Source organism: Natrix helvetica (genome assembly GCF_964273705.1).
Source record: "Natrix helvetica genome assembly, chromosome: 3".
Taxonomy (NCBI): domain Eukaryota; kingdom Metazoa; phylum Chordata; class Lepidosauria; order Squamata; family Natricidae; genus Natrix; species Natrix helvetica.
Genome location: NC_138549.1, coordinates 112,979,745 through 113,007,470, shown reverse-complemented (window position 1 = coordinate 113,007,470; position 27,726 = coordinate 112,979,745). Strand labels below are relative to the sequence as shown.

Here is a 27,726-nt window from a genome sequence, read left to right as displayed (position 1 = left end):
GCTGCTGTAAAAGAAAATCAGAAGTTAGTTCTTAATATTTCCATTTTCCCCTACATTTTTGTCTTTTGTCTTTTTTTCTTTCTTTACTTTTTTCTTTCCTGTATTCTAAATATTAGTTTCTCATAGTTTTCTTATTAAAATCTTAATAAAGTTCTTTTAAAAAAAGATTGAGATAAAGCTGGCTCCGATTAGTTCATTTCAACCCAGATTTACCTCATAGTTATTTTTCAATAGTCCATAGATTGGCAAGATTCTACACAAAAGAGCAAACTGATTATTTCCGTTATTGCTCTAAAACTTTGGGATAAGATTATTCAGAATTTCTTTTAAGACAGAGAAAGTCCACCATCAGATGAACAGTCCTGGATATTTTCCTCTGTTTATTCACTACTGCATGCATGCTCTTTTTTCCTATCTCTGAGCTAATCCCTGGATATTATATGTTTCAGATTGGCGCATCATTGATGTCAAGCAATGTGGGGAGTGGCCTATTTATTGGTCTAGCAGGTACTGGAGCTGCAGGAGGACTGGCTGTTGGAGGCTTTGAGTGGAATGTGAGATGACTTTGCTTTTTTTTCACAAATGGGTGGTTTTGGAGGACTCCTATGGGACTCCTGTGTGGGTTTGGTCAAATTATTGGGTTGCTAAAGTGACACGGTTGTAAGATGCAATGTCCTGTGACCACACCAAGTTACATTTCCAGCAGTCCAAGTTGTTGTTTTTAGGCAACTTCTGACCAATCACAGCATACCACGGTCACATGATCACCATTTGAGACCTCCCAGTTTCCCTATTGGCCTGCTTGTTAGAAACCCACAGTGAAGGTGGCAAATGGCAATCGCATGTTTACAAGATGTTGCAATGTCATAATTGCAAGCCATTTGCCAAGTGCGTAGCTTGTGACCATTGGAATGTAACAACAGCTGCTACTGCAAGGACCTGTCATAAGTATCATTGTTCAATGTTGTTATAACTTTGAACAGTTGTTGTGTAAGTAAACATTAAACAAGGACTATGTGTACTGTAGTTTCACTGTCCATTTCAGAAAATGTACATGCTAATGTTTATAAGAAGTGCAATATAATCCATTATGTTATGTCACACAACATGTACAAAAGGGGCAGAACTTCTCATGTAATAGCACAATTAATGTACTTGAATAGAGAATATCATTTTTGATTATTTTTAGCAGATTGATATGGCCTGATTTCATTCATTGTGGCAGAGTTCCTAAATATTTTTAAGATTTTTTTGTGCCCAGAAAATGATATTTAATTTTAATCAATTCCATGTGATTATAATGATTATATGATTTCTGTGGTAGCCAAGGAAAAAATTACCCCACTGGGTTGAAAATCCAGTGTGAAAAGAATTTACTAAATATTCAAGAAAAGGTCTAGTTCTAAAGAAAAGGCAGCTTTCCACTGAATAGCCAGAAGTGAATTCTTCTCAAACTGGCATTTTAAAACATACTGAACATAAACTCATGACAAATTCAGGTTAAATTGTGTTGCTCCAGCAGAGAAGTCCCTACAAGATTGTGACCCTTCACCCTTGTTTTTATAGTAATCCAACTGAACTTAAAAGCCAACTTTGTCTTAGAATTGTTTGAAGGCCAAGATTGTTCCATGCTTTGAGTAACATTGCTGGCAGTTACAATACTTCACTCATAGCTCAGTCCTGAGGGATATCTGAACTTCTCAGCTGCCAAAAAACTGGAGCTCAGCTGTTTCTAAGATGAATTATTTCTCTTGGTGCTAAAGGTCACCCAATAATACATTTCCTCCTGCAATAAAGGGCACACTTACTAGAACAGCAAATAAGCAGGGCTGGAATCCAGTAACTTAAATGGTAATGAATGAAAAAGGAATCTCCAGAAGCCATCAACGTCCTAAGTGTAGCAATAAAATGGAAGACGTTATCATCTTCTGGGATATTTTTCAACTTCCGCAGTCTAGCTTACTGTCCTGGAATTTTCTGAGGTTCTTCTATTTAAGAATTAACTAGGTCTGATTCTCAAAGCAAGCAAAGTTTTCTAGGCATTGTTACCTGCTTGTGTGGTTTTAAGACTAATAGTATAAGCCGCCAAGTCCAGTGTCAAAGCCTCATCACTTTATCTATACCTTGAAAACTTGACAGAAATAAAAGTTCAAAAGAAGTTGTACCTAAAAATCAACAGAAAAAAGGAGGAGGAACGGTTTAATGGAAGTGAAAATGTGATTTTAAAAGTGTGAGCAAGATCATTCATTTTGATGTTGGATTTCCTGAGGCCCTATACATCCACTTAATTAAAATCTTTTGACCTACCCTCAAAAGAAAGGGTTTTTTAACGTTCTAGAACAGTGGGTCTCAACCTTCCTAATGCCGTGACTCTTTAATACAGTTCCTCATGTTGTGGTGACCCCCAACTATAAAATTATTTTATGTTTTTGGTATTTTTTTGAAAATATGTGTATTCCGATGGTCTTAGGCAACCCCTGTGAAAGGGTCGTTCGACCCCCAAAGGGGTCCCGACCCACAGGCTGAGAACCACTGTTCTAGAAGATGTGCTATTCATTCAAGGAATCATTTCTCTCATCTACCTACTGTCATTTATATTATTTGTTTTCACAATTTTTCTTTTGCCATTTACTAGAATAAATAATTTTATACACTATGTGCATAAGCGGTATCTTTCTTTTTGGTTCCTGATAGGCCACCTGGGCATTGCTAGTCCTTGGTTGGATCTTTGTACCAGTTTACATCTCTTCTGGAGTCGTTACCATGCCAGAATATATGAAGAAAAGATTTGGAGGACAAAGGATTCAAATCTACCTATCTGTACTATCCCTCATTTTGTATATATTCACCAAAATATCAGTATGTATCCAAGACAAAAATCATAGCCTTGGGATATATGGTTTACTTAGTACTCAAGGATGTTTGCTTGGATAAGTCATCCCACTATTCTCAATTGCAATCATTGTTCTAATAGAGCATGTCCACGTTGCCACTACTTCCTTAAAAGAATTTTAAAGATGCCAACCTAAACTCTCACATAGTTTAAAGATACAATAAAATAAATTGGATAAAAAGCAAAGTAAATAAAGTAAATTTAATGAAAAGAAGGACTAGGGGTGACATGACAGCAGTGTTCCAATATTGAAGAGGTTGCCGCAAGGAAGAAGAGGCCAACCTATTCTTCAAAGCACCTGAAGGCAGGACAAGAAGCAATGGGTAGAAACTAATCAACCTAGAAGTAAGGAGAAATTTCCTGACAGTCAGAACAATCAGCCAGTGGAACGACTTGCCTCCAGAAGTTGTGGGTTGTCCAAAGCTGGAGGTTTTAAAAGAGATTGAACCGCCATTTGTCAGAAATGATATATGATTTCCTGCCTGAGCAGAGGTTGGACTAGAACACCTGCAAGGTCCCTTCCAACGCTGTTATTCTGTTATTTGTATCAGCGATAGATGCCATCCATATACCAGTATCAAAGGTGACACTTTTTCTAGTTTTGGCACCTGCTTTACTTGCAAGAGTCAAGCTATAATAACTGAGCAAAATTAACTTCTCTTTCCCTCTCTCACACTTTTTCTCTCTCCCCCTTCCCCCTCTGTTAGATAGCTACAACAGTAGATATGGTTTCCACCAAGGTCCTCTATTCGGGCGGGAACAGAGGTTTGATTCTATTGGCTGAGAGTCTGACAGCTCCCAATAAAAGGGCTGCTGTCAGACCCAGCCTTTGCTGGATTGTTCACACTTGTTGTTCTCTAAATAAAGAGCTGTTGCACTGTTAGCCTGTGTCTGCCTTTCCATTGCCCAATCTAACACATACACCCTTCTTTTTTTTCTCTCTCTCTCTCTCCATTTACTTCAGACAGATATTTTTTCTGGTGCACTTTTTATCCAAATGTCCCTTGGTTGGAATCTCTATCTCTCTACGGTGATCTTGTTAATAGTGACAGCTGTCTACACCATAGCAGGTAACTATCTGTGTAGCAGTATAACAATGCATGAACAACTGATCCTGGTCAGCAATAATTTGTATATATGAAATAGCCCATGTGTTACATTGGATGAGAGCACTCTGTAAAATATAAGTATGAGTAGTGGTCCCAACTCATAACTGGGTTCTGAAATAACCATCAAAGTACTTCAGAACAGTGAACCATCTTCCTCCTTTTTTCTACCATGAAAGTCACCATGAAAGACTATCATTATTCCAGAATCCAGGAGCATCCATAGGATGGGACAGGAATCAAAAATGTCAAATCTACAGGATCTGAAAGGAAGACGGTTTCAATTGGTGGTCATGGTTGACATCTTGACATTTTTTCACCCTATGGATGTCCTAGCCTGAATAAGAATAAATAAGAACAGGCTAATGCAGGGGTGTCCAAACTTGGTAACTTTAAGACTTGTGGACTTCAACTCCCAGAATTCTGGCTGGGGAATTCTGGGAGTTGAAGTCCACAAGTCTCAAAGTTGCCAAGTTTGGACACCCCTGGGCTAATGGAACTGTATTGATATTAGCTTCCTAGCTTTCTTCATATCAAAGTAAATTAAAATGAATGCACATAGTTGTTTACAATGTAAATAGCATATAGCTAATGTGAATATGCTACTTTGATCATCAATATTTAGAAGCATCTGTGGCTGAATCAGTCTTTGTTTCTCTTTTTATATCGCAGGTGGTTTGACTGCAGTTATATACACAGATGCTCTACAAACTGTAATTATGGTACTTGGTGCTTTGGTTCTTATGTTCATAAGTAAGAAGAAAGAATTGTGTTGCTTACTTTCTTATTCTCATTTCTAAAATAGTATAGAATTTTTGAGTTTTGCTTTTGAAAAGCTCATCAGAGGTTAGCAGTATGTGGTGCAAAAATGAGTTTATCTTATGGTTGGAATATCTAATTCTCAATCATCGTGGTCAGGAATGTCCCAAAGGTGTTTTTCAAAAGGCAACTAGACTTTATTGGTTTTTTTCCCCTTGAATATATTTTACTTCTCATCCAAGAAGCTTCTTCAGTTCTGGCTGAATGGTGGAAAACAGAAGAATTTATATTCCTTAGCAATCATCTGGTCATTAATACTCTGAAGATTGGTCTGTTATTAGCTCTCTGAGAGTCACTGAGGCCACTTGGGGGTTTATCTGTACCCTCAGGGTCACCTGAATCAAAGTGGTTGGAATAAAACCATTTTTTTAATATGCAGAGGGGGATACAGACTAAAACAGAGTTGGTCCTTCAGCTTTCAGGTGGGCTTCAAAAATTTCAGCAATGGATTCTCTGCCTGGTTGCTAGGTGGGCGTGGCCATGGTGGGTGTTGTCTAATCGACCTCCTGCACCATGGCAGAAGGGGCATTTTCATCTTCCTCAGGCGCCTGAGGCTTTCCTCGAGCCTCTAAGAGGGTGAAAACTGCTTCCCCCAGGCTCCAGAGCCTTCCAGGAGGCCCATTTCCCCCCCCTCCCAACGCGGGCCCTGCACTTACCGCATCCAAAATGGGCTGAGTGGAGACTCCTGGGAGGGGAGGGGTGGGGTGGATGGTGCCAGCCAGGGGTGGGATTTGGAGGTTCTCTGAAGCGGCCATAACGTTAGCTACAGTTTCTCCCGAACCTGGGCGAACCCGTAGCAGCCCAGCCCTGCTTCAGCTTGATTTACCTCATTTTTACACAATGACCTAAACGAATATAAAATTACTGTGTTATCCAAGTGCTGATCAAACAAATGTGGCACTGTGATGGTTCAAAATTTGGAACAATGTCACCATGAAATATTTATTCATCACATCAGACAGTCTGGTCAAGAAAGAAATTGCGCTGATGGCTCAGACTGGCTCAGCAGTGTAGTAATGACATACCCAACAATCCAGAAATTCTAATATAGTACTATTAAATATATTAAATATAATTTAAATAATATTAATTTAATATAATTAATGTTTTTTTTATTTTTATATAATGTGTAAACTTAAACATATGGCTTGTGTCACATATCATATTGCACTGTTTATACTTTGTGTTTCTGTTTTAAACTATAACCATACTTTTCAAAGAGCATGTATCAGCACCAAAAATCCCTCTCATTTAGAATGGCAGATAAGATTCAAGTTAAATGGTTGAAGATTAAAGATAAATGGTTACATCTCCCTTCCATCACCTCATGTATGTGAGATGTTTCTTAATGAAAACTAATCACAAAAGGCCATCCTGTATAACAAATTTAGCTTCTATTTTGGCTCTGAGAGAGTAAATTACATGGTGGGGGGGGGGGAGCAGGAATGAATGAATCAATCAATCAATGGCAATAGCAATAGCACTTAGACTTATATACCACTTCAAGTGTTTTTACAGTCCTCTCTAAGCAGTTTACAGAGTCAGCATATTGCCCCCAACAATCTGGTTCCTCATGAATGAATGAATGAATCAATCAATCAATCAATCAATCAATCAATGGCAATATCAATAGCACTTAGACTTATATACTGCTTCATAGTGCTTTTACAGCCCTCTCTAAGCGGTTTACAGAGTCAGCATATTGCCTCCAACAATCTGGGACCGAATGAATGAATGAATGAATGAATGAATGAATGAATGAATGAATGAATGAATGAATGAATGTAATAGGTTTTTTTTCTTTTCAGGTTTTGAGAAGGTTGGATGGTATGAAGGACTGCAAGAGAAGTACAGTCAGGCAATACCTAACATCACTGTCCCAAACACAACTTGCCACCTGCCACGACAAGACGCTTTCCATATGATGAGAGACCCCATCACTGGGGATATTCCATGGCCCGGACTTATGTTTGGCCTCTCAGTTCTTGCTCTCTGGTGCTGGTGCACTGATCAGGTAAAATAAATCTCTTTCTCCCCTTCTCTTGAACTTTAGATTGATGAGTCACTTCCACGGAAGGATGTTAACAATGCTTCCTACTGAATAATACATATGGAAAACATTACAATGGAATCAAAAAGCCATTTAATTTCTCAGTAAAGATGCATGAGCAGGATGTGAGAGCTCTCCTTCCGTACGCTTACAGCACCCAGAATAATTTGTATCACTCGGCTTTTAGAGAAAAAGAAGGATAAAGCCTTCTGTTGCTGGGCAGGAAGAGAGGGAAACAATGAAATACAAAATATAATTTCTGACCTTTGGGACTACCACAGTTAAAGAAGCGAATTCATCTTCATAGCCACAGTCAAACATACATTAGAGTGAAACCTTGATTTAATGGACCTCAGTGCAGTGCACTTCAGGTTCAAATTTCTATTGTATTGACGTTGCCAGATGCCACTTGTGTAATGTTGTTATTACATAAATGATGTAAAAGAAACAAATGCGGTCAATTCCACCTCGCCTACTTCAGCTAGCAGGGAAGTCACCTATATTAGTTCAGTGTGTTAAAATTCACACTTGGAACAAATTCATTTATATTCAGTTAAATACTACATGAAAATGTCTATACAGGCAGTCTTCGACTTACAACGGTTCATTTGGTGGCCTTTCGAAGTTACAACAACACTGGAAAAAAGTGCTTTTTACACTTATGACCCTTGCAGTATCCCCATGGTCACCTAATTCAAATTCAGAGGCTTGGCAACTGACTCATATGTACGACGGTTGCGGAGTCTCAGGGTGTTGTGATCTCCTTTTGCAACCTCTGCGAAGCAAAATCAGTGGCAAAGACAGATTCACTTAACAACTGTGTTACTAGCCTAACCACTGTAGTGATTTACTTGACAACTGTGGCCAGAAAGATTGTAAATGGTGGTAAAACTCACTTAACAAACATCTCACTAATCAACAGAAATTCTGGGCTCCTGTGCTGACCCAGCTCCCCAAATACGACAAACCTACTGAAGTTAATTCAAAGATTCCTTTATTAGGAGCGCCAGCAGCCAGTCTCTCTCAATGCTGGCTAAAAAGTCTGATCGGCCGGAAGATGAATAACTGTCTGCCACATCTATTCATCTCCCACCACCACCACGCCTTTTATCCCCAGAGCTAGCGTAGGGCTTTGCTAGCAGCGGTGGCTGTTCCCTCCCAAGGATTGGCCCACGGATTTCCACTGCTCTCCTCTTCTCTTCCTTCTGCGCATCATTGTATCAGGCACTGGGCCCAGATGTTCCTCCTCTTCTTCATCAGCCACCTCTACACCTGAGGGTCATTGACTCTCCATCTGAGGGTTGACAGATGGCCCGGGCTCTGTCTCTGTCTCTCTGCCAGCTCCATTCCCTCTTCCCCATTGGAGCTCTCGGGTTGCCTTGATGTCCACCCTGACTCCCACGGCTCCCCCCACCTCTGATTTGGCTGCTGGAGGGGTCAGTGGCCAATAGGCCATAACAGTTGTGGTTGTAAGGTGAGGATTACCTATCTTTTAACTGAATTGATTGTGCATTTTTAAATATTTGTTTGTTCTACAAATTTATTATTTATGTACTTATTTATTTAGTTTGTCAAACATGTACGAGATAACGGGTATAAGTATAAACATGGACATGAGCACGTGAAATGACTACAAATAAATGGGGACAGTAGGATAGGGATGGTAGGCATGCTGGTGCGCTTATGCACACCCCCTTACAGACCTCCTAGGAATGGAGTGAGGTTCACAGTAGACAGTTTAAGGTTGAAGCTATGGGGGTTTGAGGAAATAAGATTGGAGTCAAGTAGAACATTCCAGGCATTGACCACTCTATTGCTGAAGTCGTATTTTCTGCATTTGGAGTTTGAAGTGGTTACCTTGAGTTTGTATCTATTGTTTACCCGTGTATTATTGCGGTTGAAGCTGAAGTAGCGGTTGAAGGTAGGACGTTGCAGCAGAGAACTTTGTACTCTGCTTAGGTCAGACCACAGGTGGCCTAGTTCAAGGTTGTCCAAGCCCAAAATTTCAAGCCTGGTGGCACAAAGTACTCTATTGTGAGCAGAGGAGTGGAGTACTCTTCTCGTAAAATACCTCTGGACCCACTCAATTGTATTAATGTCCAATATATAGTGTGGATTCCAGGCAGACGAGCTGTATTCAAGGATTGGTCTGGCAAAGATTTTTGGACTGGCAAAGGTTTATTAGGCAAATACTTTCTCTTAATATTAGATGTTGCCTTTCACATATAGAAATTTCTACATTTTGGCGATTGGAAGTTTTTTCCATCAGTTAAAGTAAAACAACAGTTCCGTTTGTTTCGGTTGGCCGAAGAAATGAGAAGGAAACCATTACCACCAAGTTTCTCCTTGTAGGTCATCGTGCAAAGGTCGCTCTCAGCCAAGAACCTCTCTCATGCCAAAGGTGGATCAATACTGGGTGGATATTTGAAAATCCTCCCTATGTTTTTTGTTGTCATGCCAGGAATGATTAGCAGAGCTCTTTTTCCAGGTAAGCTGCTTCCGAGTGTGGGAAAGCCATGGGTGCTTTCAGACATCATTTTTCATTAACTGAGCAGCAGTCAATGATCTAGAGAATTGGATACCCACAAGGTAGAGCAAACATTGCTAGGGGTTTAGTCATGGGAATATCTAATTTGGCTGAAAGTGTAAGAAAAGGCCCTCCTAGGAGCAACCAGAGATGTTCTCTTGGAAGCTCACATATTTCCACATCCAATCTCCAGGGCCCCCTGAAAATTGCACTAGAAATATTTGGCAATAAAAAACTATTTTCAGCTGTGCATTTTTTATTTCTTCCTGGAAGGTATAGTGTACCTGTTCAATATAATTTATTTACAAAGTCTCCACAATCAACATTTTCCAAATATTTTTGTCCTGCTTTCTCCTGTGCCCTCAGCTATGTCCCAGGAAGGTGAAAAACGAATGAACAAATGTTCTTTAGAAGAAGCCTTTCAGACCAATATTACAAGCATGCCCCATAAGTATCTTAGAAATTGCTATCTTTATTTCTCTTTAGGCCAGGTGTGGGCCACCATGGCCCTTTTATGATCTGTGGAATTCAACTCCCAGGAATCCTGGCTCATGAATTCTGGGAGTTGAAGTCCAAAAATCATAAAGGGGCCATAGCTCCCCACCTCGGTTGTAAGCAGAAATAGGAAAAGCTCATAACGTTTGAGCTAAGAAATATGAAGTGAATGGCCTGAACATGGAAGTATGAAAGACCTTTGTTCTTGGGGCTCTTATTCTCCATGAGATCTGTAAAGCTGAATTGCAATGCTTTTGTTTCCTTGCTACAGATGAAGTGGGCTGTGTAGATCCAGTAATCTGTGAAAAAGTTTGTGGCGCTAAAGTGGGATGTTCCAACATTGCCTACCCTAAGCTGGTAATGGAACTCATGCCTGTTGGTGAGATAAGCTTCATTTACTCTAAGAAGGAGAGGAGATTCTGAATCGGCTAGTTTAGGGCTCCTTTGCACATAGAAGCTAACTCCAGTTTCTTTTTGGTTGCTTAGGACTCCGCGGTCTCATGATTGCTGTGATTATGGCTGCCTTAATGAGCTCTCTTACCTCCATTTTCAATAGCAGCAGTACTCTCTTTGCCATAGATATCTGGCAGCGGCTTCGCAAGAAAGCTACAGAGCAGGAACTTATGATTGTTGGAAGGTATTTTTTGTCTTACTAGAGTTTTGTGCACTTACCTGAATGGTTAGGGCTATGGGAGTTGAAATCCAAAAACTTTTAGTGGGTAGCATATTTGACAAGGTTAATTTGATGCGCTCAGCTCCACGTTATGTACGTCAACATCTGGTTCGCTGCTTCTGTGGCAGCTTCATGTATCCATCTGCCAGGCATTCTTCGCAGAGGCTTCTGATGAAATCTTGTTGGAGACCAAATAGTTCTACAGCGATGACAAGACTGCAACCCTTTCTCATAGAGCCAAGTATAAATCCTAGCAAGGGCTTTGTGCATAATTTTAAATAAAAGCTGAAGCAGCCCAAATAGCACCACAAAGCCTCTGATACCAAAGCAGATAACCATATCAACCACTGGCCTCCAGAACCGATGAGCCCCAATCTCCATTCACAGTTCTGCATTCTGGGAAATTAGTTATCTGCTTTTAAACATTTAAGGGATAGCCCTGCAGCATTGAAAATGACATCTGTATGTAAATTGTCATAGTCACCACTGATGTCTTACATTTATGGGATGTGAAGCAATCATTTTGGATAGTAGCTTTGTATATGTCTTTTAATAAGATTCCTCCCCTTTCTCCATTTTGATTTATGAAATACGTTTGTATCTGAACTTTTAAAGTGATCTTTTGTTCAGTTTCCCCAAAGTCCAGGAGTGCAATGCTTCCCTCCTCACTTTATTTTGCAAGAAGTTCACGAAAGAAGTTAGATTGTTCAAGTTGTGCAAAAGTAACTGTACTTTCTCTTGTTCTCTCAGGGTGTTTGTTCTGATTCTCGTTGCCATTAGCATCCTTTGGATCCCCATCATCCAGACAGCCAATAGCGGTCAGCTCTTCGACTATATTCAGTCAATAACCAGTTACCTAGCGCCACCCATCACTGCTCTGTTTATCCTAGCAATCTTCTGCAGGAGAATCAATGAGCCAGTAAGTACAGAATCAATGAGAAGGTTTATATGAATAATAGTATCTTCCCAATGTCATCATTTCATAGTTTTTTTAAAGGGCAGACAAGACCATTCATTACAATTATATTGACTGCTGAATGCAACATCTTTGGAATTTAGTCCCATTAGAGCACAGTTTCACTTTAAAAAGATTCTTAAGACTTTGATTACTGGTTTAACGGAAAATAGTGACAGGCTCAGGGAGGAATGGAAAGGGGGAGGAGAACGAAATATTATAAAGAATTGCATTCTATTATTTCCTCCCAAAGTTTAGAAAGTAATTCTTATTCTGAGACAGAATTTCCCTACTTTTAATCTTCCAGCCATCAAATCTGTTTTGATTTGAGACTTCAAGAGAGCCCAGCCTCATATAATTATGTGGGAGATCTATCCACAGGAATCAAGTGCTATTTCACTAGTCTCTTTTCAATAAACTTAATAAATAGCTTTTCTTCTTAGACTGTTATATCCTTATATCAGCAAGTCAGACTAAGTTCCATAATTCCCCACAAGTCAATTTCTGCTTAACTTGCTGTGAGAGTCAATAATCACAATGCAGTTATTCCATGATGCAACCCCTCCCTCACAAAAAACATGCCCTTTCTTTTTTATGAACAATAGTTGTGCATGTCCAAAACCCATGGTGTGCAACAAAAGTTCAGTAAGTTCGGGGAGAAAGTCATGTCAAATATTGACTACACAAAATAAAACCTAACTGATGGAGAGTCAGTGGGGAAAAAGATAATAACCATTGTCTTATTTTTGGTAAAGAAGATAAATTACAAAAAGGAACAAAAAACAAAGTGTGATAAGTAGCTTCTTTTAGCCTACTGTTAGAAATATAACATTTTCTGGTTGTTTGATTGGACTTTCAAACAAAACCAGTTGCTGTATAATTTTTAATCTTTTAATTTATTATAGTCTCTCATATAGATCTGAGATGCAAAACTCTTAATACATTAGATGGCATCAAATGGACATAGAAAACTTTAATATCTTGCTGCCATCCAGATTTTGCAACCCAGATTTGGTAAGTCTCTCAAAAACCTATGAGTAAAAGAAACTGCTAAATAAATGGCTTAGAAATAGAGATTTAATAGATGACATTCTACATTTACAGCTATTACATCTGGGCTAACATCTGGATTCTTACTAGATGACAGTAAAGAGATACAACATTTGTAGTAGAGAATCCTGCATTCCTGATCTGGGAGCTCTATTAGATTTATATATCACTGTTTAGTTTTGAGACAATGCTGGCTCTCATAAATATCTCTCTGTTACAATTTTAACATTGTAAATTTTGTTTAATTTTAAATAAAAGTACTTTAAATCAAATTTACCCTAAAATAAGTATGTAAAGAAACCCCTTTCAGCGTAAGCTCAGCAATGAAGCCTGTAAATAAGCTGAAGTTACCCAGATTTATGTCAACAACAGTATCTTTTTGTATTTTTTTCTAGGGAGCTTTCTGGGGCCTAATGTTTGGACTAGTAGTGGGATTTATTCGGATGGTTATGGAATTTATCTATAAAGCACCTTCATGTGGTGAGGAAGATCAAAGACCATCTGTATTGAAAGATGTTCATTATTTGTACTTTGCTATTATTCTGTTTGGGCTCACAGTTGCTGTTATAGTTTTTGTGAGTCTCTGCACACCACCAATTCCAAAAGAAAATGTAAGTGACATTTTAGCTTGAAATCTATTGTTTCAAATCTATTTTTAACCTCTGGTTGCTTTATTATCTTAAGAGCATTGTGTTTGGGATAGTAATATTTTGGTAAACTCTTGCTGTAAAAAGTTCTTGAATATATACATTTAAATGGAAATGGAGAACAGCCTGGTTTCCACGTTGTGAAGCAACTAAGACACAATGCACATGCTATCAAGAAGAGAGACAGACAGTGGATAAGAAATTATATTACAACAGGCAGCTGAGGAGGAAATGTAATGGAGCTAATTGAACCCTCTTTCGTATTTCAGTAGAGACAGCATCAATCTTGTGAGCTAAAAAGATTAATATTGTTGGAGCTCTGGCATTTAGAAAGAGCATTTCATTCCAAACCAATCTCAATTACATTGTACAATCAAAGTTTAGTAACAAAGAATTTGATTTCTTTCGCTACTTTAAAAGAGACACAAAAAGTTTTATTCCAGCAAGTACCTAAACATTTCATTTAAATATCACTGGTTTTATGGAATGAGTTTGTGATTCATTAAATGTCTCCAATATAGGAAATTTCCATATCCTGCTAGAAGTGATTAGAAAAATCTATTATGATAACTGTAGACTTAGTAGGACATTCAGATTATGCCACACTTTCTCAAACTGTGTCAGAATACCTACCCCATTCGACTGAATTGGGACCAGTGGTTTTATAAATACATACATACTGTACATACATATATACATACATATTTTCAGAAGGATATTTGACTGTGTTTGCAGTTTTTAACTCATAATTTGTAACTTTCACCAAGAGGACATTTTTCTGCTTTCCCTTTGAGTAAATGAAATACATCCAAACTGATGAATTGAATAAGTGGTACTTGGCTCCATAGTAGTAACTATGCTGTGAGCTGCAGCTGCCCAAAAAGCCAACACATGGTCGCCATGATGTAAAAAAGATGTTGAGACTCTAGTACAGGGGTGTCAAACTCGATTTTATTGAGGGCCACATCAAGGTTGTGTTTCACCTGGGAGGGGTGGGGGTCGTGGCCAGCTTGGGCGTGGCCAGCTCTATTCACTTGTGTCGGAGGTGTCTGTGATGGCTCAAGTGCTCTGCCAGCAAAAAGGGGCTTCCGGGTTTCGTTTTCGGCTGCGATGGCCTCCTGCATCTCTCTGCCAGTGAAAACGGAACTCAGGAGAGCTACACGTGGTCCTCCCAAGCTCCGTTTTCTCTAGCAGAGGCATTGCAAGCCAGTCCTTTGCTGTTTCCAAGGCAGCTCCACGGGCCAGATCTAAGCACCTGCAGGCCAGATCTGGCCCCCGGGCCTTGAGTTTGACACCCATGCTCTAGTAAGAGTGCAGAGAACAACGTAGATGATTAGGTGACTGGAGGCTAAAATATATAAAGAATGGTTTCTGGAATTGGTTATGTCTAGTTTAATGAAAAGAAGGAATGACATGAGAGTAGTGTCCCAATATCTCAGGGATTGCTACAAAGAAGAGGGAGTCAAGCTATTCTCCAAAGCATGTGAAGGCAGGACAAGAAGAAATGAATGGAAACTAATCAAGGAGATGCACAACCTAGAACTAAGGATAACTTTTCTGACAGGTAGAACAATTAATCAGTGGAAGGGCTTGCCTCCAGAAGTTATAAAAGCTCTAACACTGGAAATTTTAAAGAAGAGATTGGATAACCATTTGTCTTAAATGGTATAGGCTTTCTGCCTGAGCAGTGGGTTGGACTAGAAGACCTCCAAAGTCCCTTCCAATTCTTTTATTCTAGTCTGTTCTGTTCTATTCTATTCTAAATAAAGCAATAAATCTTTGGAAGATTATACAGCTTTTTGTGACAACTTGAAACCGTCTTCTATATTTTATGCCTGAAATTCGAACTACTTAAACTACTCTTCTTTTATAAGGCACCTTTTGAGAGTTACTTTTTATGTAGAGGTCCCGCACTGTCCATATATATTTATAGAAGCAGCTTTGGGAGGAAGCAAATCTGAAGCAAAGAATAGGCAGAAAGATTTCTGGTCATTCAATAAAATAAAAAAAACTGCAGCAGTAATTTTAGAAACTGTAGCAATGCCAAGAAAGGAAAGATAAAGAAATGGCTTAGCTTTAGAAACAAGCTTTAAATAAATATACATTATGTTAGATCGGGTAAAGGAAAGGCCCACTCAGTCTTAGGCAGCAACAGTTCTTTATTAACTCTGAAACAACTATGTACAATCCAGTGAAGGTTCAGTCTGACAGCAGCCCTTTTATAGGAGCTGTCAGACCCTTCAACCAATCAGGTTGAATCTCTGTTCCCGCCGGAACAGAGGACCTTGGTGTAAACCATTGTAACTGATTCTGGTATCTAACACATTCCAAACAAATTACAAAGTTATATGCTGTTGAAAAGCTATACAGAATAGTATTAACTATTCTTCCATGTTATAGTCCCCTCTTGCTCAGCAGTTTTGGTTAATATAGAAGATATCTAATTCCAGTCAGTGTGTCTGAGTTTAAACTACAATCAGTGTTTGATTGGGGACCCATTTTTGCATAAGAATTTGACATACATGGCTTTTTCTAAGATACAAGTTTGATCTGATTGATTTGAGATTGAGAGACAGTGACTTCAATGGGATTTATATATCTTATCCCACCCATGCCAAATGATAGGCACATAATTAGTGTTCTTCCTTGTTAAACCATCAGACTTAAACAGCTCTCTAACTTTTATTATTTTTTTTCTAATTTGCAATTTTTCAGCTTGCCAGATTAACATGGTGGACTAGATACAGTGAAACACCTGAAAAAGACATGGAGAGTTGCACCCATCAAAATACAGAACATATTTCACAAAAGGAGAAGGATTCAATTATTTCGTCCTTGGAGAACATAGATTTCACAGACAAAGAAAATGACGGTTTGTAGCATTTCCTTCCTCCCTTCTTTCCTTCCTTCCTCTCCCCACTCCAGTTTACAAAAATAAATAATAACAATAATCCTAACTACTTATCCCCACTAATTCAAGGGACCACATTTTGAAAAATAATCAGCCTCTATAAGCCCCCTTTAAAAAAAATACCCACCCACAGGTCTTCACAATTGTATATCACACATGGGTTTCTAGGATAAAGTTATTTTTGTCCTCAGGTTTCAAAAGGCAAGCCCAAATCCAGGGCAAATTATGGCAATTTGAGTGGGTTTTATTTTATTACTTGAGCCTTGAAATCCTTCACGAGAGGAATGTTATCAGCATAGCATAAATTATTGGTGATTCTTCCTCTAATTTTAAAGCCACATTCTTCTTCTTTCTATCCAGCTTCTTTTTTCATATACCCTCAGGGTATAGATTGAATAAATAATGGGAAAGTATATAGCCTTTGTTTCATTTCTCTGCCACCCTGAAGTCATTTTTTTAAATATTATTTTTATATTACTGGACATAATTCTATTCAAATGCAATTTTCCATTTTGTATATTGAGAACACAGTAAATGACTGACAGTATACATATAAACATTTAAAATAAAACAATAGCTTTCCTATCCCTGCTCTAGTTCTTGCTGGTCTATGTTGATCAAATACATGTAGTCCTCAACTTACAACCACAATTTAGCCCTCAATTTATGTTGCTGAGAAATTTGTTAAATGAGTTTTACCCCATTTTATAACTTTTCTTGCCACATTTGTTAAGTGAATCACCACAGTTGTTGAATTAGTAACACCGTTGTTAAATGGATCTGATTTCCCATTGACTTTGCTCGTCAGAAAGTCACAAAAGGGGATCATATGACTCCGGGACACTGCAACCGTCATAAATGTGAGTCAATTGTCAAGCATCTGAATGCAAATCACATGACCATGAAGATGCTTCAATGGCCATAAGTGTGAAAAATGATCATGTCACTTTTTTCAGTGCCATTGTAACTTTGAATGGTCACTAAATGAACTGTTGTAAGACAAGGACTATCTGTATCTACTCTCTGCTTATAACCAGTGATTTTTCATTCATGAAATTGTGCACTTAGAATTCTCTGACCCATCATTTAGTGTCTGAGAACTAAAGTTAAAATTTATGGACACTTTAAATTCCAATTGCTTGAAGTAAGTAAATTATCAGAGGTACAGTGAAGTAAAAAAAAAAAGTATCTTAATTACAATCTGTGGTTCTTTATTTTGGGAGCATTCAAAAGAATTAAATTTGATAGCTACTAAGGAGTGACAAGAAGGAAACCAGACTTTGTAATCTGATGTTCCAGTGGGCACTTTAATTCACATTTGAAGAAGCTGTTGAGACTAAAGTTGTTAATTATTTGCCATCTTTGTTTGCACATAATCCATCTCATCTGTCCTCACCTCTGAGGATCAACAGTTATCTTGATTATTAGTTTATTAGCACCAACTGTAAAAGAAATGTAACATCTTTTCATAAAACTGTATCATTGCATTATTACAGAAGGACTGTATGCAGGTGTGTTTATTTTATTCTCATACATACTGCAGTTCTACAAGCTCCATTTGAGTTTCCATTCTCATAGTAGCTTCACAAGTCAAAATACCCACTCCTCCATCATAGGATCTTAAACTAGGCTGGGGAATTAATTCTGGGAATTGAAGTCTACAAGTCTCAAAGTTGCCAAGGTTGGACACCCCTGTCTTCAACTCTCTCATGGTCATCCGTGGCAGAAAGGGTCATTTCAAAATCTGAAAATGGCAGGCATTGTGTTATGAAGTCCTGCCCCTTTTGTTTGTGCTTGCAATGATAGTATCCCTATAAAAGCAATGGGCCTCCTATCATAATGTCACACCTGGTAACTCACACATTGTAACGTGGATATCCCTCAGTGGAGGCTGCTGGTGTCTTGCTTGTACAGCTTTTAAAGGTAGAGGAACTTGATTCTTGGAAACGAGAACAAAGTAGACGATTAACAATTATAATACCCATGGAAGAGAGCCAGCTTCATGTAGTCATTAAAAGCACTGGAGTAGAGACCAGAAGAATGTGACTTCTAGTGTTGTCTTAGGCACAAAGCCACCTGGGTGACCTTGGGCCAGTCACTCTCTCTCTCAGCCCTAGGAAGAAAGCAATGGCAAACCACTTCGGAAAATGTTGCTGAAAAAACTGCATGGACTTCTCCAGGCAATTACCAGAAGTTAAGACTGACTAGAAGGCAGCGGGGGAGAAAATGGCATATTGAAATATGAGGAACTTCCAATTTTATATGGAAGAGTTTGAACCGCAAATCATTAGGGATTCCCCCAAATTTGGCTACCATTGAGGGTTATATAGAGTTTTCCTTAGACAATAGAAAAAGGTTGCTTTCAGTGATGGGATTCAAAAATTTTTACTATCGGTTCTGTGGCTTGGTGTGGCTTGATGGGCATGGTAGGGGAAGGATTCTGTAAAATCTCCATTCCCTCCCCACTCCAGGGGAAGGTTACTGCAAAATCCCCACTCCCTCCCGATCAACTGGGACTCAGGAAGCAGAGAATAGATGGGGGTGGGGACGGTCAGGTGGTATTTACCGGTTCTCTGAACTACTCAAAATTTCCATTACTGGTTCTCCAGAACTGGTCAGAACCTGATGAATATCACCTCTGGTTGCTTTGTTGTTTTTCTGGGCAACACCCTCCCTCCTTCCTTCCTTCCTTCCTTCCTTCCTTCTGTCCTTCCTTCTTTCCTTCCTGTAGGAAATGTGTGGGATAAATAAGATAGTTAGATGCTAGTGGGATCAAGGCACCTCTGTATTTAGCAGCTGTGTAGAAGAGAGACCTTTGATATGCACACATAAGAAGAACTTGTTTCTTCTAAATGGTTCTGGGAAGATATTGGAACTTCTTTGTTTCTTATCTGCCCACCCCAAGAGAGATGCAGATCTTCAGCAGATGAGGCTTCTCTTGGCAGGCAGACACTGTTAAAAGGACAGGAGTCAAGAGAGACAAAGGGCGGGAGAACACACAACAGTCCTATTCCCTGGTGATTGTGCAAAGCCAGCATGCATGGAAAATTAGAGACCCTCATAATTGGTTAACATAAAGTTAATGCTCTGTAAGCAGTTGCAGCTGAGACTAATCAGAATGTAAATAGAATTAATTTGCTGGAGAGAATTTGCTGAAAGCGGGCTGAATGAACAATCCAGGATTTAGCTGCACTTCTTAACTAAGGAGCTGAGAACTAGAGTTCTCCTTATGTGTATTATAGATGGTAAGACTGAAGTTTGGGGGGAGGGGGTTCTCCTAGAAAGATCAGTCAAGGCAACAAGCTCTTCATGGAAGGTTCAATCCAATGATGAACAGGACAGAAACTAGAACGAGCCTTTTTCTATGAGCCACATTTCTCACCCTCCTTTCTTCTGCTTTGAGTAGGCACAACACTGTTCTTGAGAGGTGGTTAACTTTTTGGACTGTCCCAGGGGCATATGTAGAATACCTTATGCCACCAGGCTTGAAATTTTGGAGCTGGACAACCTTGAACTATGCCACCTACAGTCTGACCTAAGCTTAGTACACAAAATTGTCTGCTACAACGTCCTACTTGTCAACGACTGCTTCACCTTCAACCGCAATAATACACGGGCAAACAATAGTTACAAACTTAAAGTAAACTGTTCCAAACTCGATTGCAGAAAATATGACTCCAGCAACAGAGTGGTCAATGCCTGGAATGCACTACCTGACTCTATGCTTTCTTCCCCAAACCCCCAAAACTTTAACATTAAACTGTCTACCGTGGACCTCACCCCATTCCTAAGGGGCCGTGCATAAGCGCTCTAGTGTGCCTACCATTCCTGTCCTACTGTCCCCATTTATTCATACTCATTTCTTATGTATATACATATACCTGCTTATACTTAGATGTTTATATGTATGTTATATTCATACTTATACTTGTTTTCTCATACATGCTTGACAAACCAAATAAATAGACCAACAAACAAATAAATAAATACATAAATGAATACATACATAAATAAATAAAATAAAATGATCACCATTAGTGACCTTTCCAGCCAGCTTCTGAGAAACAAAGTTAACATTAAGCCAGCTTTGTGTAGCAACCACAGGACTCACTTAGCAAGTGCTTTAACATAGTTGCTTTAACAACTATGGCAAAAAGGTCATAAAAGGAACTGATTCAGTTAACAACTGCCTTGCCTAGCAACAGAAGTGTTGGACTCACTTATGGTCATAAGTTGTGAACTACGTATAACTTCATCTGTTCATAACCATCCTTCCCTATTCTATGCTGTTTCTCAAATATATGTTACATACTGTTCCAGTGTGTCTATAATCACTATATAGAAGAGAGAGGAAAAAAAGCTTTCAAGGCATACTAATTTATTCTTTTCTCTCTTACAGAAGTGAAATATCCTTTCTGGAAAAAACTTTATTTCTGGTTCTGTGGAATTTCTGTCAATCCCAAACCCCCTTTAACCAAAGAAGAGGAAGCAGCTGCTCAGAAGAAGCTCACTAACATCAAGGAAGAGCCACTGTGGAAAGCTGTTTGTAATGGCAATGCTGTTGTTCTTTTAGCTATCAATATCTTTTTATGGGGTTACTTCGGATGAGCTGAGGAAGCTCCTAAAGAAACTCAGAAGATTAGGTTTAGTTTAAAAGAACAACCCAAGCGCTAGATGATAACAATAAACATACTTTGAAGAAACGAGTTATAAATTGTTGTTGAGACCAGTAAATGGACCACCAGAAATGATTTGCAATCCAAGGCCTGGCTTACTTTTATTTGGTCTTTGACCTAATTTGAAAACAAACTATTCAGACCTGTAGAAAAAGCAATCTCTCCTTTTCGTGTCACTCCTTGTAGTTTTAGCTTTTAGTTTTCAAACTTCATATTTCTGTCAGGGAAGTAAGAAACAGACTTGACTTACCTCAAAGGGTTTTTGTAAAACAAGATAAACTTCAAATAAATACCAAAGGTGTTCTTACAGAGAGTTCTTGTCATTGTATAATACTTTGTTCTAAACTCTTTTGCCATGAATAAGCTTCTCCTTTAAGAAATAAAGGGTAGTATAAAGGCAATATTTACATGAATTGCCTTGGAGCCACAAAAGCTCATATGAAAAATTCTCAAAAGGAACTACAGTAATGCAGTTGAAAGAACGGGTAGTGACATAATATTTTCCAGTCTAGAATTCACTCCAGCAGATATGATGAAATTGCTTTTGTCCATGATAGCATTTCTTGCAATAACGTTGTTATTTCAATGGGACGGGGTGGCTCAGTGACTAAGACGCTGAGCTTGTCAAGCAGAAAGGTTGGCAGTTTGGCAGTTCGAATCCCTAGCGCCACATAACAGAGTGAGCTCCCGTTACCTGTTCCAGCTTCTGCCAACCTAGCAGTTCGAAAGCATGTAAAAGGCAACTAGAAAAATAGGAACCACCTTTGGTGGGAAGGTAACAGTGTTCCGTGCACCTTCAGCATTTAGTCATGCTGGCCACATGACCACAGAGACATCTTCAGACAACGCTGGCTTTTCGGCTTTGAAACAGAGATGAGCACCGCCCCCTAGAGTCGGGAACGACTAGCACATGTGCACGAGGGGAACCTTTACCGTTACCTTTTATTTAAACCTATTGTTCATGCTGAAGCAGAGACTCAAATCAAAGAGGTTGTAGAACGTTAATTTTTTCTTCCGTGCATAGTTTTGGGTCTTATTTCTGAACTTGGGGCAGTTCTTGATTTAATCTCCCGAATCACAAAGCTAAGACCTCAACCATTCCTCTTGGGATCAGTGCACTCCCAGAATTCATGATAACGTGTTATTTATGTACTCATCTCAATGCAACAGTCTTTCTGTAGCCCATCAGATATGGATTGTTTTTCTGATGCAAGTCTTCCCTGGCATACATTCTGCCAATCATTTGATTGACCTTATTAATAAACCTAGTAAGAACTAATATAAACCAAGCTAGATAAAAAAAGAAAAAGTGCAGAAAGTACAAAAAAAGAGAGAGAAAGAAATAGAAAAAGAAAAAAGAAGTTAAAATAACTTTAAAAAAGGGTGGAAAAACCAATATAGGGGGTCCTTGATTTATTAGCACAATTGAGCTCAAAATTTCCAATGTTATGCAAGATAGTTGTTAAGTAAATTTTGCCCCATTTTATGACTAATTTTCAAATGAATCACTGTAGTTGTTAAAGTTAGTTGTTAAGTGAATCTGGCTCCCCCACTGACTTTGCGTGTCAGAAGCTCGCATGTGATCCCCAGACACAGCAGCTGTCATAAATACGAGTCAGTTGTCAAGAACCCTAGTTTTGATCAGGTGACTATGGGGATGCTGCAAGATGATGAGTGTGAGGAACGGTTGTAACTCATTTTTTTCAGTGCTGTAGTAGCTTCAAATGGTCATTAAATGACCAGTGGAAAATTGAGGGCTGTCAGACCTGGAAACCATATTTTACATTTGGCCCTTCAGGCCTGCCACATTTTTTACTGTGGGAAAGTGGGAGGGGGGCAGGTGTGCCAGTTCTAACCTCTTCTGTAGAAGAGGTTCCACAAATCTACAGTGCCATTTAGAACCGGTTCCAGTTCCCTCCCCCCGCCCGTCCCCACATCATCAAGATGAAGAACAAGAGGAGGAATCTGGGAGTTGAAGTCTGCAAGTCTTAAAGCTGTCAAGTTTGAACACCCCTGGGTTTTTTTCTCTAAAGGGTTAGGGGTGCAAGGGTCTTGTAACTTGACAGCTTTAAGACTTGCATGCTTCAAATGCCAGAGTTTCTGAGCCAACATTTTGGTTGCTAAGCAAGAGCGTTGTTAAGTGAGTTTCACCAAAATTGCTCAGATCCGGAGCGGATGGACCTCCGTCAGTGGACCAGATGAGCCGTCAACAGCGAGTCTTGAGAGACCATTCTGGGAGGAGTTTGACTCTGTTGCCCCCGAGGATTTGGACAGGTTGCGTGGACGGCTGCGGCCCACTACATGTTCAATGGACCCGTGTCCCTCCTGGCTGGTACTGGCAGCCTGGGAGGTGACATGAGGCTGGCTTCTGGGCCTGGTGAACGCCTCATTGGGTGAGGGATACTTACCAACCGCCTTGAAAGAGGCGGTGGTGAGACCCTTGCTCAAGAGGCCTTCGCTCGACCCAATGGAGCTAGCTAATTACCGTCCAGTCTCCAACCTCCCCTTTTTGGCGAAGGTTGTTGAGAATGTGGTGGCGCAGCAGTTTCCACGACACCTGGACGAATCCGATTATCTAGACCCACGCCAGTCCGGCTTCCGACCCGGGCACAGCACAGAGACAGCCTTGGTCGCGTTGGCCGATGATCTCTGGAGGGCCAGAGATAGGGGTTGTTCCTCTATCCTGGTCCTATTAGACCACTCAGCGGCTTTTGATACCATCGACCATGGTATCCTATTGCGCTGGTTGGAGGGGATGGGAGTCGGAGGCACCGTTTTGCGGTGGTTCGGCTCCTACCTCTCCGACCGGAAGCAATGTGTGTTGACAGGGGGGCAGAGGTCGACCCTGAGGCCACTCACTTGTGGGGTGCCACAGGGGTCGGTCCTCTCGCCTCTCCTGTTCAACGCATATGTGAAGCCGCTGGGTGAGATCATCCGTGGTTTTGGGGTTGAGTACCACCTGTACGCTGATGATACTCAGCTGTACATTTCAACCCCAAACCACCCCAACGAGGCTGTCGAAGTGATGTCCCGGTGTTTGGAAGCCGTCGGGGTCTGGATGGGGGACAACAGACTCAAACTCAACCCCTCCAAGACTGAGTGGCTGTGGCTACCGGCACCTCGGTTCAGCCAGCTGACACCATCGCTGGCCATAGGGGGCAAACAACTGTCCCCTGTGGAACGGGCGCACAATTTGGGCATCCTCCTTGATGCCCGGCTGTCAATGGAGGACCATGTGGCAGCCGTGGCAAGGGGGGCGTTCCACCAGGTCTGCCTGGTGCGCCAATTGCGCCCCCTACTGGACCGGAGTGCCCTGCGCACGGTCACTCATGCGCTGGTGACGTCTCGCCTGGACTACTGCAATGCCCTCTACATGGGGCTTCCCTTGGGACGCATCCGGAGACTGCAGCTAGTTCAGAACGCAGCCGCGCGGGTCATCATGGGGAGTACACGATACTCCCACGTAACACCCCTCCTGCGCGAGCTGCACTGGCTACCTGTGGCCTTTCGGGTGCGTTTCAAGGTACTGATTACCATCTTTAAAGCGCTCCATGGCATAGGACCTAGTTATCTGCAGGATCGCATCCTACCACACACGTCCCTACGACCAATCCGCTCACACAGGGAGGGACTCCTCCTGGTGCCGTCCGCTAGGCAATGCCAGCGGGCGACACCTAGGAGTAGGTCCTTCTCTGTGATGGGCCCAACCCTCTGGAATGACCTCCCCCCCGACATCAGAACCACCACCGACCTCCGCTCCTTCCGTCAAAAATTAAAGACTCACCTGTTTCAATCAGCTGGCCTGGCACTCTCTCTTAGTTTTGCCTCCCGGGGATATATTTTAACTGGGTTTGGGTATTTTAATTGGGGATGTTTTTTAGGGTTTCTATAGCATATTTATTTCTTGTACAGTCTCATCTCCTCCATCTAAATGTTTAGTATTTAATTGTTTTTATATTATTTATATTGTTATTCATGTATTTTATCTGCATTTTATCTGACTGTACACCGCCCCGAGTCCCTTTTTGGGAGAGGGGGCGGTTTAGAAATCCAAATAAATAAATAAATAAATAATACCACATTTTACTAGTTGCCCATGCCCACCCAGTTACATGGCTGGCAAGCCACTCCCACCCGCTCACATGGCCAGCAAGCCACTCCCACCCAGTCACATGGCCAGCAAGCCACTCCCACAAATCAGGGTGCACCTACAGAAGAGGTTCTAAAAAATTTTGAAACCCACGACTGGAGGGGGAGATTATATAGGGTGTAGGTGACATATAGTCAAAATAACATTCTTTCTCAGAGAGTCCAGGACACCTTGCCCTGCAACTGCGATGAGGTGACTGGGTGGCATCTCCAAGTTTTGGATGGTGTCTGATTGGATCATGTGATGGGCATGTGGGTGCTGGGCAGGGGCTTGAACTTTCTTTTGGGTGGGGAAAAACTGGAAACTTTCAGATTTGGGTTTTCCCAGATGTGCCAAGATGACATCTTTAATAAAATGGAACTTTGAGGAAACCCAAGCCTTGGAGTCTTCTTTCGTCAGGGGTCATACTTGGAATCCTGACAGGGCTACCTATAGGTGACTATATTAGTTTGGGAGCCACTTCTTTCTTATTGTTTTTGTTGGATGGCATACATTCTGGATCTGAATGTGGTGGCAAGTCTGTTGCTCTTTAATAGATTGGATTCATACTGTTGAGCCATAATAACAGGAGCATTCTTTTAGAGCAGGACCATGGCATGCCAGCAACTGGGCCATGCAAACAAGAGAAGCTCCCTCCACGGGATGCAGGCAGCACAAGAAATCATGCTCCCTTTGGTCCGTGAAAAAAATCTCTCTCCACGGAACCGATCCCTGGTGCCCAGAAAGTTGGGGGCCACTGTTTTAAAGAGCACTCAACCCTGGCTCTGCTTGTATCACCATATCAAACAATGTTGCAGTATTTATCAGTTTAACAACATGCAGACTCCAGCTGCATGCAGGGGTTTGTGATCATGGCACCTGAATATATTTTTATGTTTTTCTATACATCTTGCAAAGTAAGTTATCAACAATATAGGAGACACGCATGCAATTGCAAACAATTGTAATGCTTTGAGTTATAACTGAGAACCAAATCCATAGGCAGCAGACATTTTTAAAGAACTCAATCTATATTTCTTTACTAATCGTTGCTGCTAGGGCTATGTCGATCAGCAAATGATTATCATTCATTTTCTTGACAAATCTATCAAGGTCATTCATTGCTGCTCCAGGAAAAAAAAAGGTTCTTCTTTTAAACTAAGATGAATGGCTTGCTGGGTTTTTTTTGTCAGGCTGACTGAGCAAAAGGAAATGGAATTAACAACAAACCTCTTACAAATATGTCACTACACTAATTCATTGGGAAAATGTTTTAAAATGTTATTGTGTTATATTTCATTCAAACTAGTTGCTTGATTAAGCAATTTTTTTTAGTACACATAAGCAAAACAAATTTGCAAAAAATTAAGGAGGACGAACGGCAAGTCTGTAAATTGCTTTTCATTTTTTTTATTTTAAATGCAGAAAAAATTAATAAGATACTTGCTTACCAGTTAAGGCACTTGTAACATTACAATCTATTATGTCCAGTATTCAAAATGTGTTCAACGCTCATTCAAATCTAAAAGACTCTGTGCTGTTAAGAAACCATTTATGTAACTGATATGCATCCCAATTCTTTTTTTAAAATACTCAGCTTTATTCAGAGATTTGACTGATGATTGGTCTTGCTATATATTCATGAGTATTTGGGGATATTTTGTGACATAGTAACCCACTAATAGGGATGCGGTGGCAGTTTGGTGGATCAAATCCCTAGTGTCACGTAATGGAGTGAGCTCCCATTACTTGTCCCAGCTTCTGCCAATCTAGCAGTTCTAAAGCATGTAAAAATGCAAGTAGAAAAATAGGGACCACCTTTGGTGGGAAAGTGACAGCATTCTGTGCACCTTCAGCATTTAGTCATGTCGGCCACATGACCACGGAGACGTCTTTGGACAGCTCTGGCTCTTTGGCTTTGAAATGGAGATGAGCACCACTCCCTAGAGTCGGGAATGACTAGCATATATGTGCGAGGGGAACCTTTACCTTTACCTTAACTCGCTAGTAAAGGTTCTATGGCAATGTAGAGTTTTGGTACAGAGATTCTCCATAAGGCCAAGTAACGTCTTGTCTTCTTCTATAAATTCCACGAGAAGAACATTTTCTTCTGTGGCTTCTGCCTTCTGGAACATTATACCCCTTGAGGTGAGATCTGCACCCTCTGGCCTTCCAAAAGGCCTGAAAACCTGGCTCTGCCAATAGGCCTGGAGTTCTTTTGGGAGCATTTCACATTAGAGATGATTAATAGGCTGAGATCTCATTGGAAATGTTGACCAATGGAGCATTCATTACTCCAGGAGGCAAACTGTTCATAACGCTGAATTATCCTTATTATTGTTATACAATATATAATGTTTATTATGAATTATATACCTTATTGAATTACAAAGCTCTCATATCTCCTCTTTTGCCCACAGCACAGGGGTGAAATTCAGCAGGTTCTGACAGGTTCTGGAGAACCGATAGCGGAAATTTTGAGTAGTTCAGAGAACTGGCAAATGCCACCTCTGGCTGGCCCCAGAATGGGGTGGGAATGGAGATTTTGCAGTATCCTTCCCCTGCCACGTCCACCAAGCCATGCCTACCAAGCCACACCACGCCCACCAAGCCACGCCCACAGAACTGGTAGTAAAAAAAATTGAATTTCACCACTGCCATAGTAGCAACTTGTCAGACAGGTCACATTGAAAGACTATGACTGACTCAAAGTCAACCTGCCAATTTTTATACCTATCAGAAGATTAGAATTATGGGGGGCCCAATTTCTACGCCAGCACCTTAACCACTGTACC

General features: G+C 40.4%; 1 protein-coding gene across 1 annotated transcript in view; it reads left to right on the top strand.

The window, feature by feature from the left end:
* The window catches only part of SLC5A9 (solute carrier family 5 member 9), a 37,379-nt gene extending 16,268 nt beyond the window's left edge, over positions 1–21,111 (top strand). Inside the window, exons 4-15 of the mRNA XM_081949206.1 lie at positions 450–554; positions 2,695–2,859; positions 3,858–3,963; positions 4,672–4,752; positions 6,627–6,832; positions 9,221–9,356; positions 10,162–10,269; positions 10,377–10,527; positions 11,314–11,482; positions 12,964–13,179; positions 15,931–16,087; positions 20,526–21,111. Coding sequence (XP_081805332.1) covers positions 450–554; positions 2,695–2,859; positions 3,858–3,963; positions 4,672–4,752; positions 6,627–6,832; positions 9,221–9,356; positions 10,162–10,269; positions 10,377–10,527; positions 11,314–11,482; positions 12,964–13,179; positions 15,931–16,087; positions 20,526–20,734 — 1,809 coding nt within the window. The 3' untranslated portion in view covers positions 20,735–21,111. The remainder of the gene's footprint in view (positions 1–449; positions 555–2,694; positions 2,860–3,857; positions 3,964–4,671; positions 4,753–6,626; positions 6,833–9,220; positions 9,357–10,161; positions 10,270–10,376; positions 10,528–11,313; positions 11,483–12,963; positions 13,180–15,930; positions 16,088–20,525) is intronic.
* Positions 21,112–27,726: the final 6,615 nt, after the last annotated feature.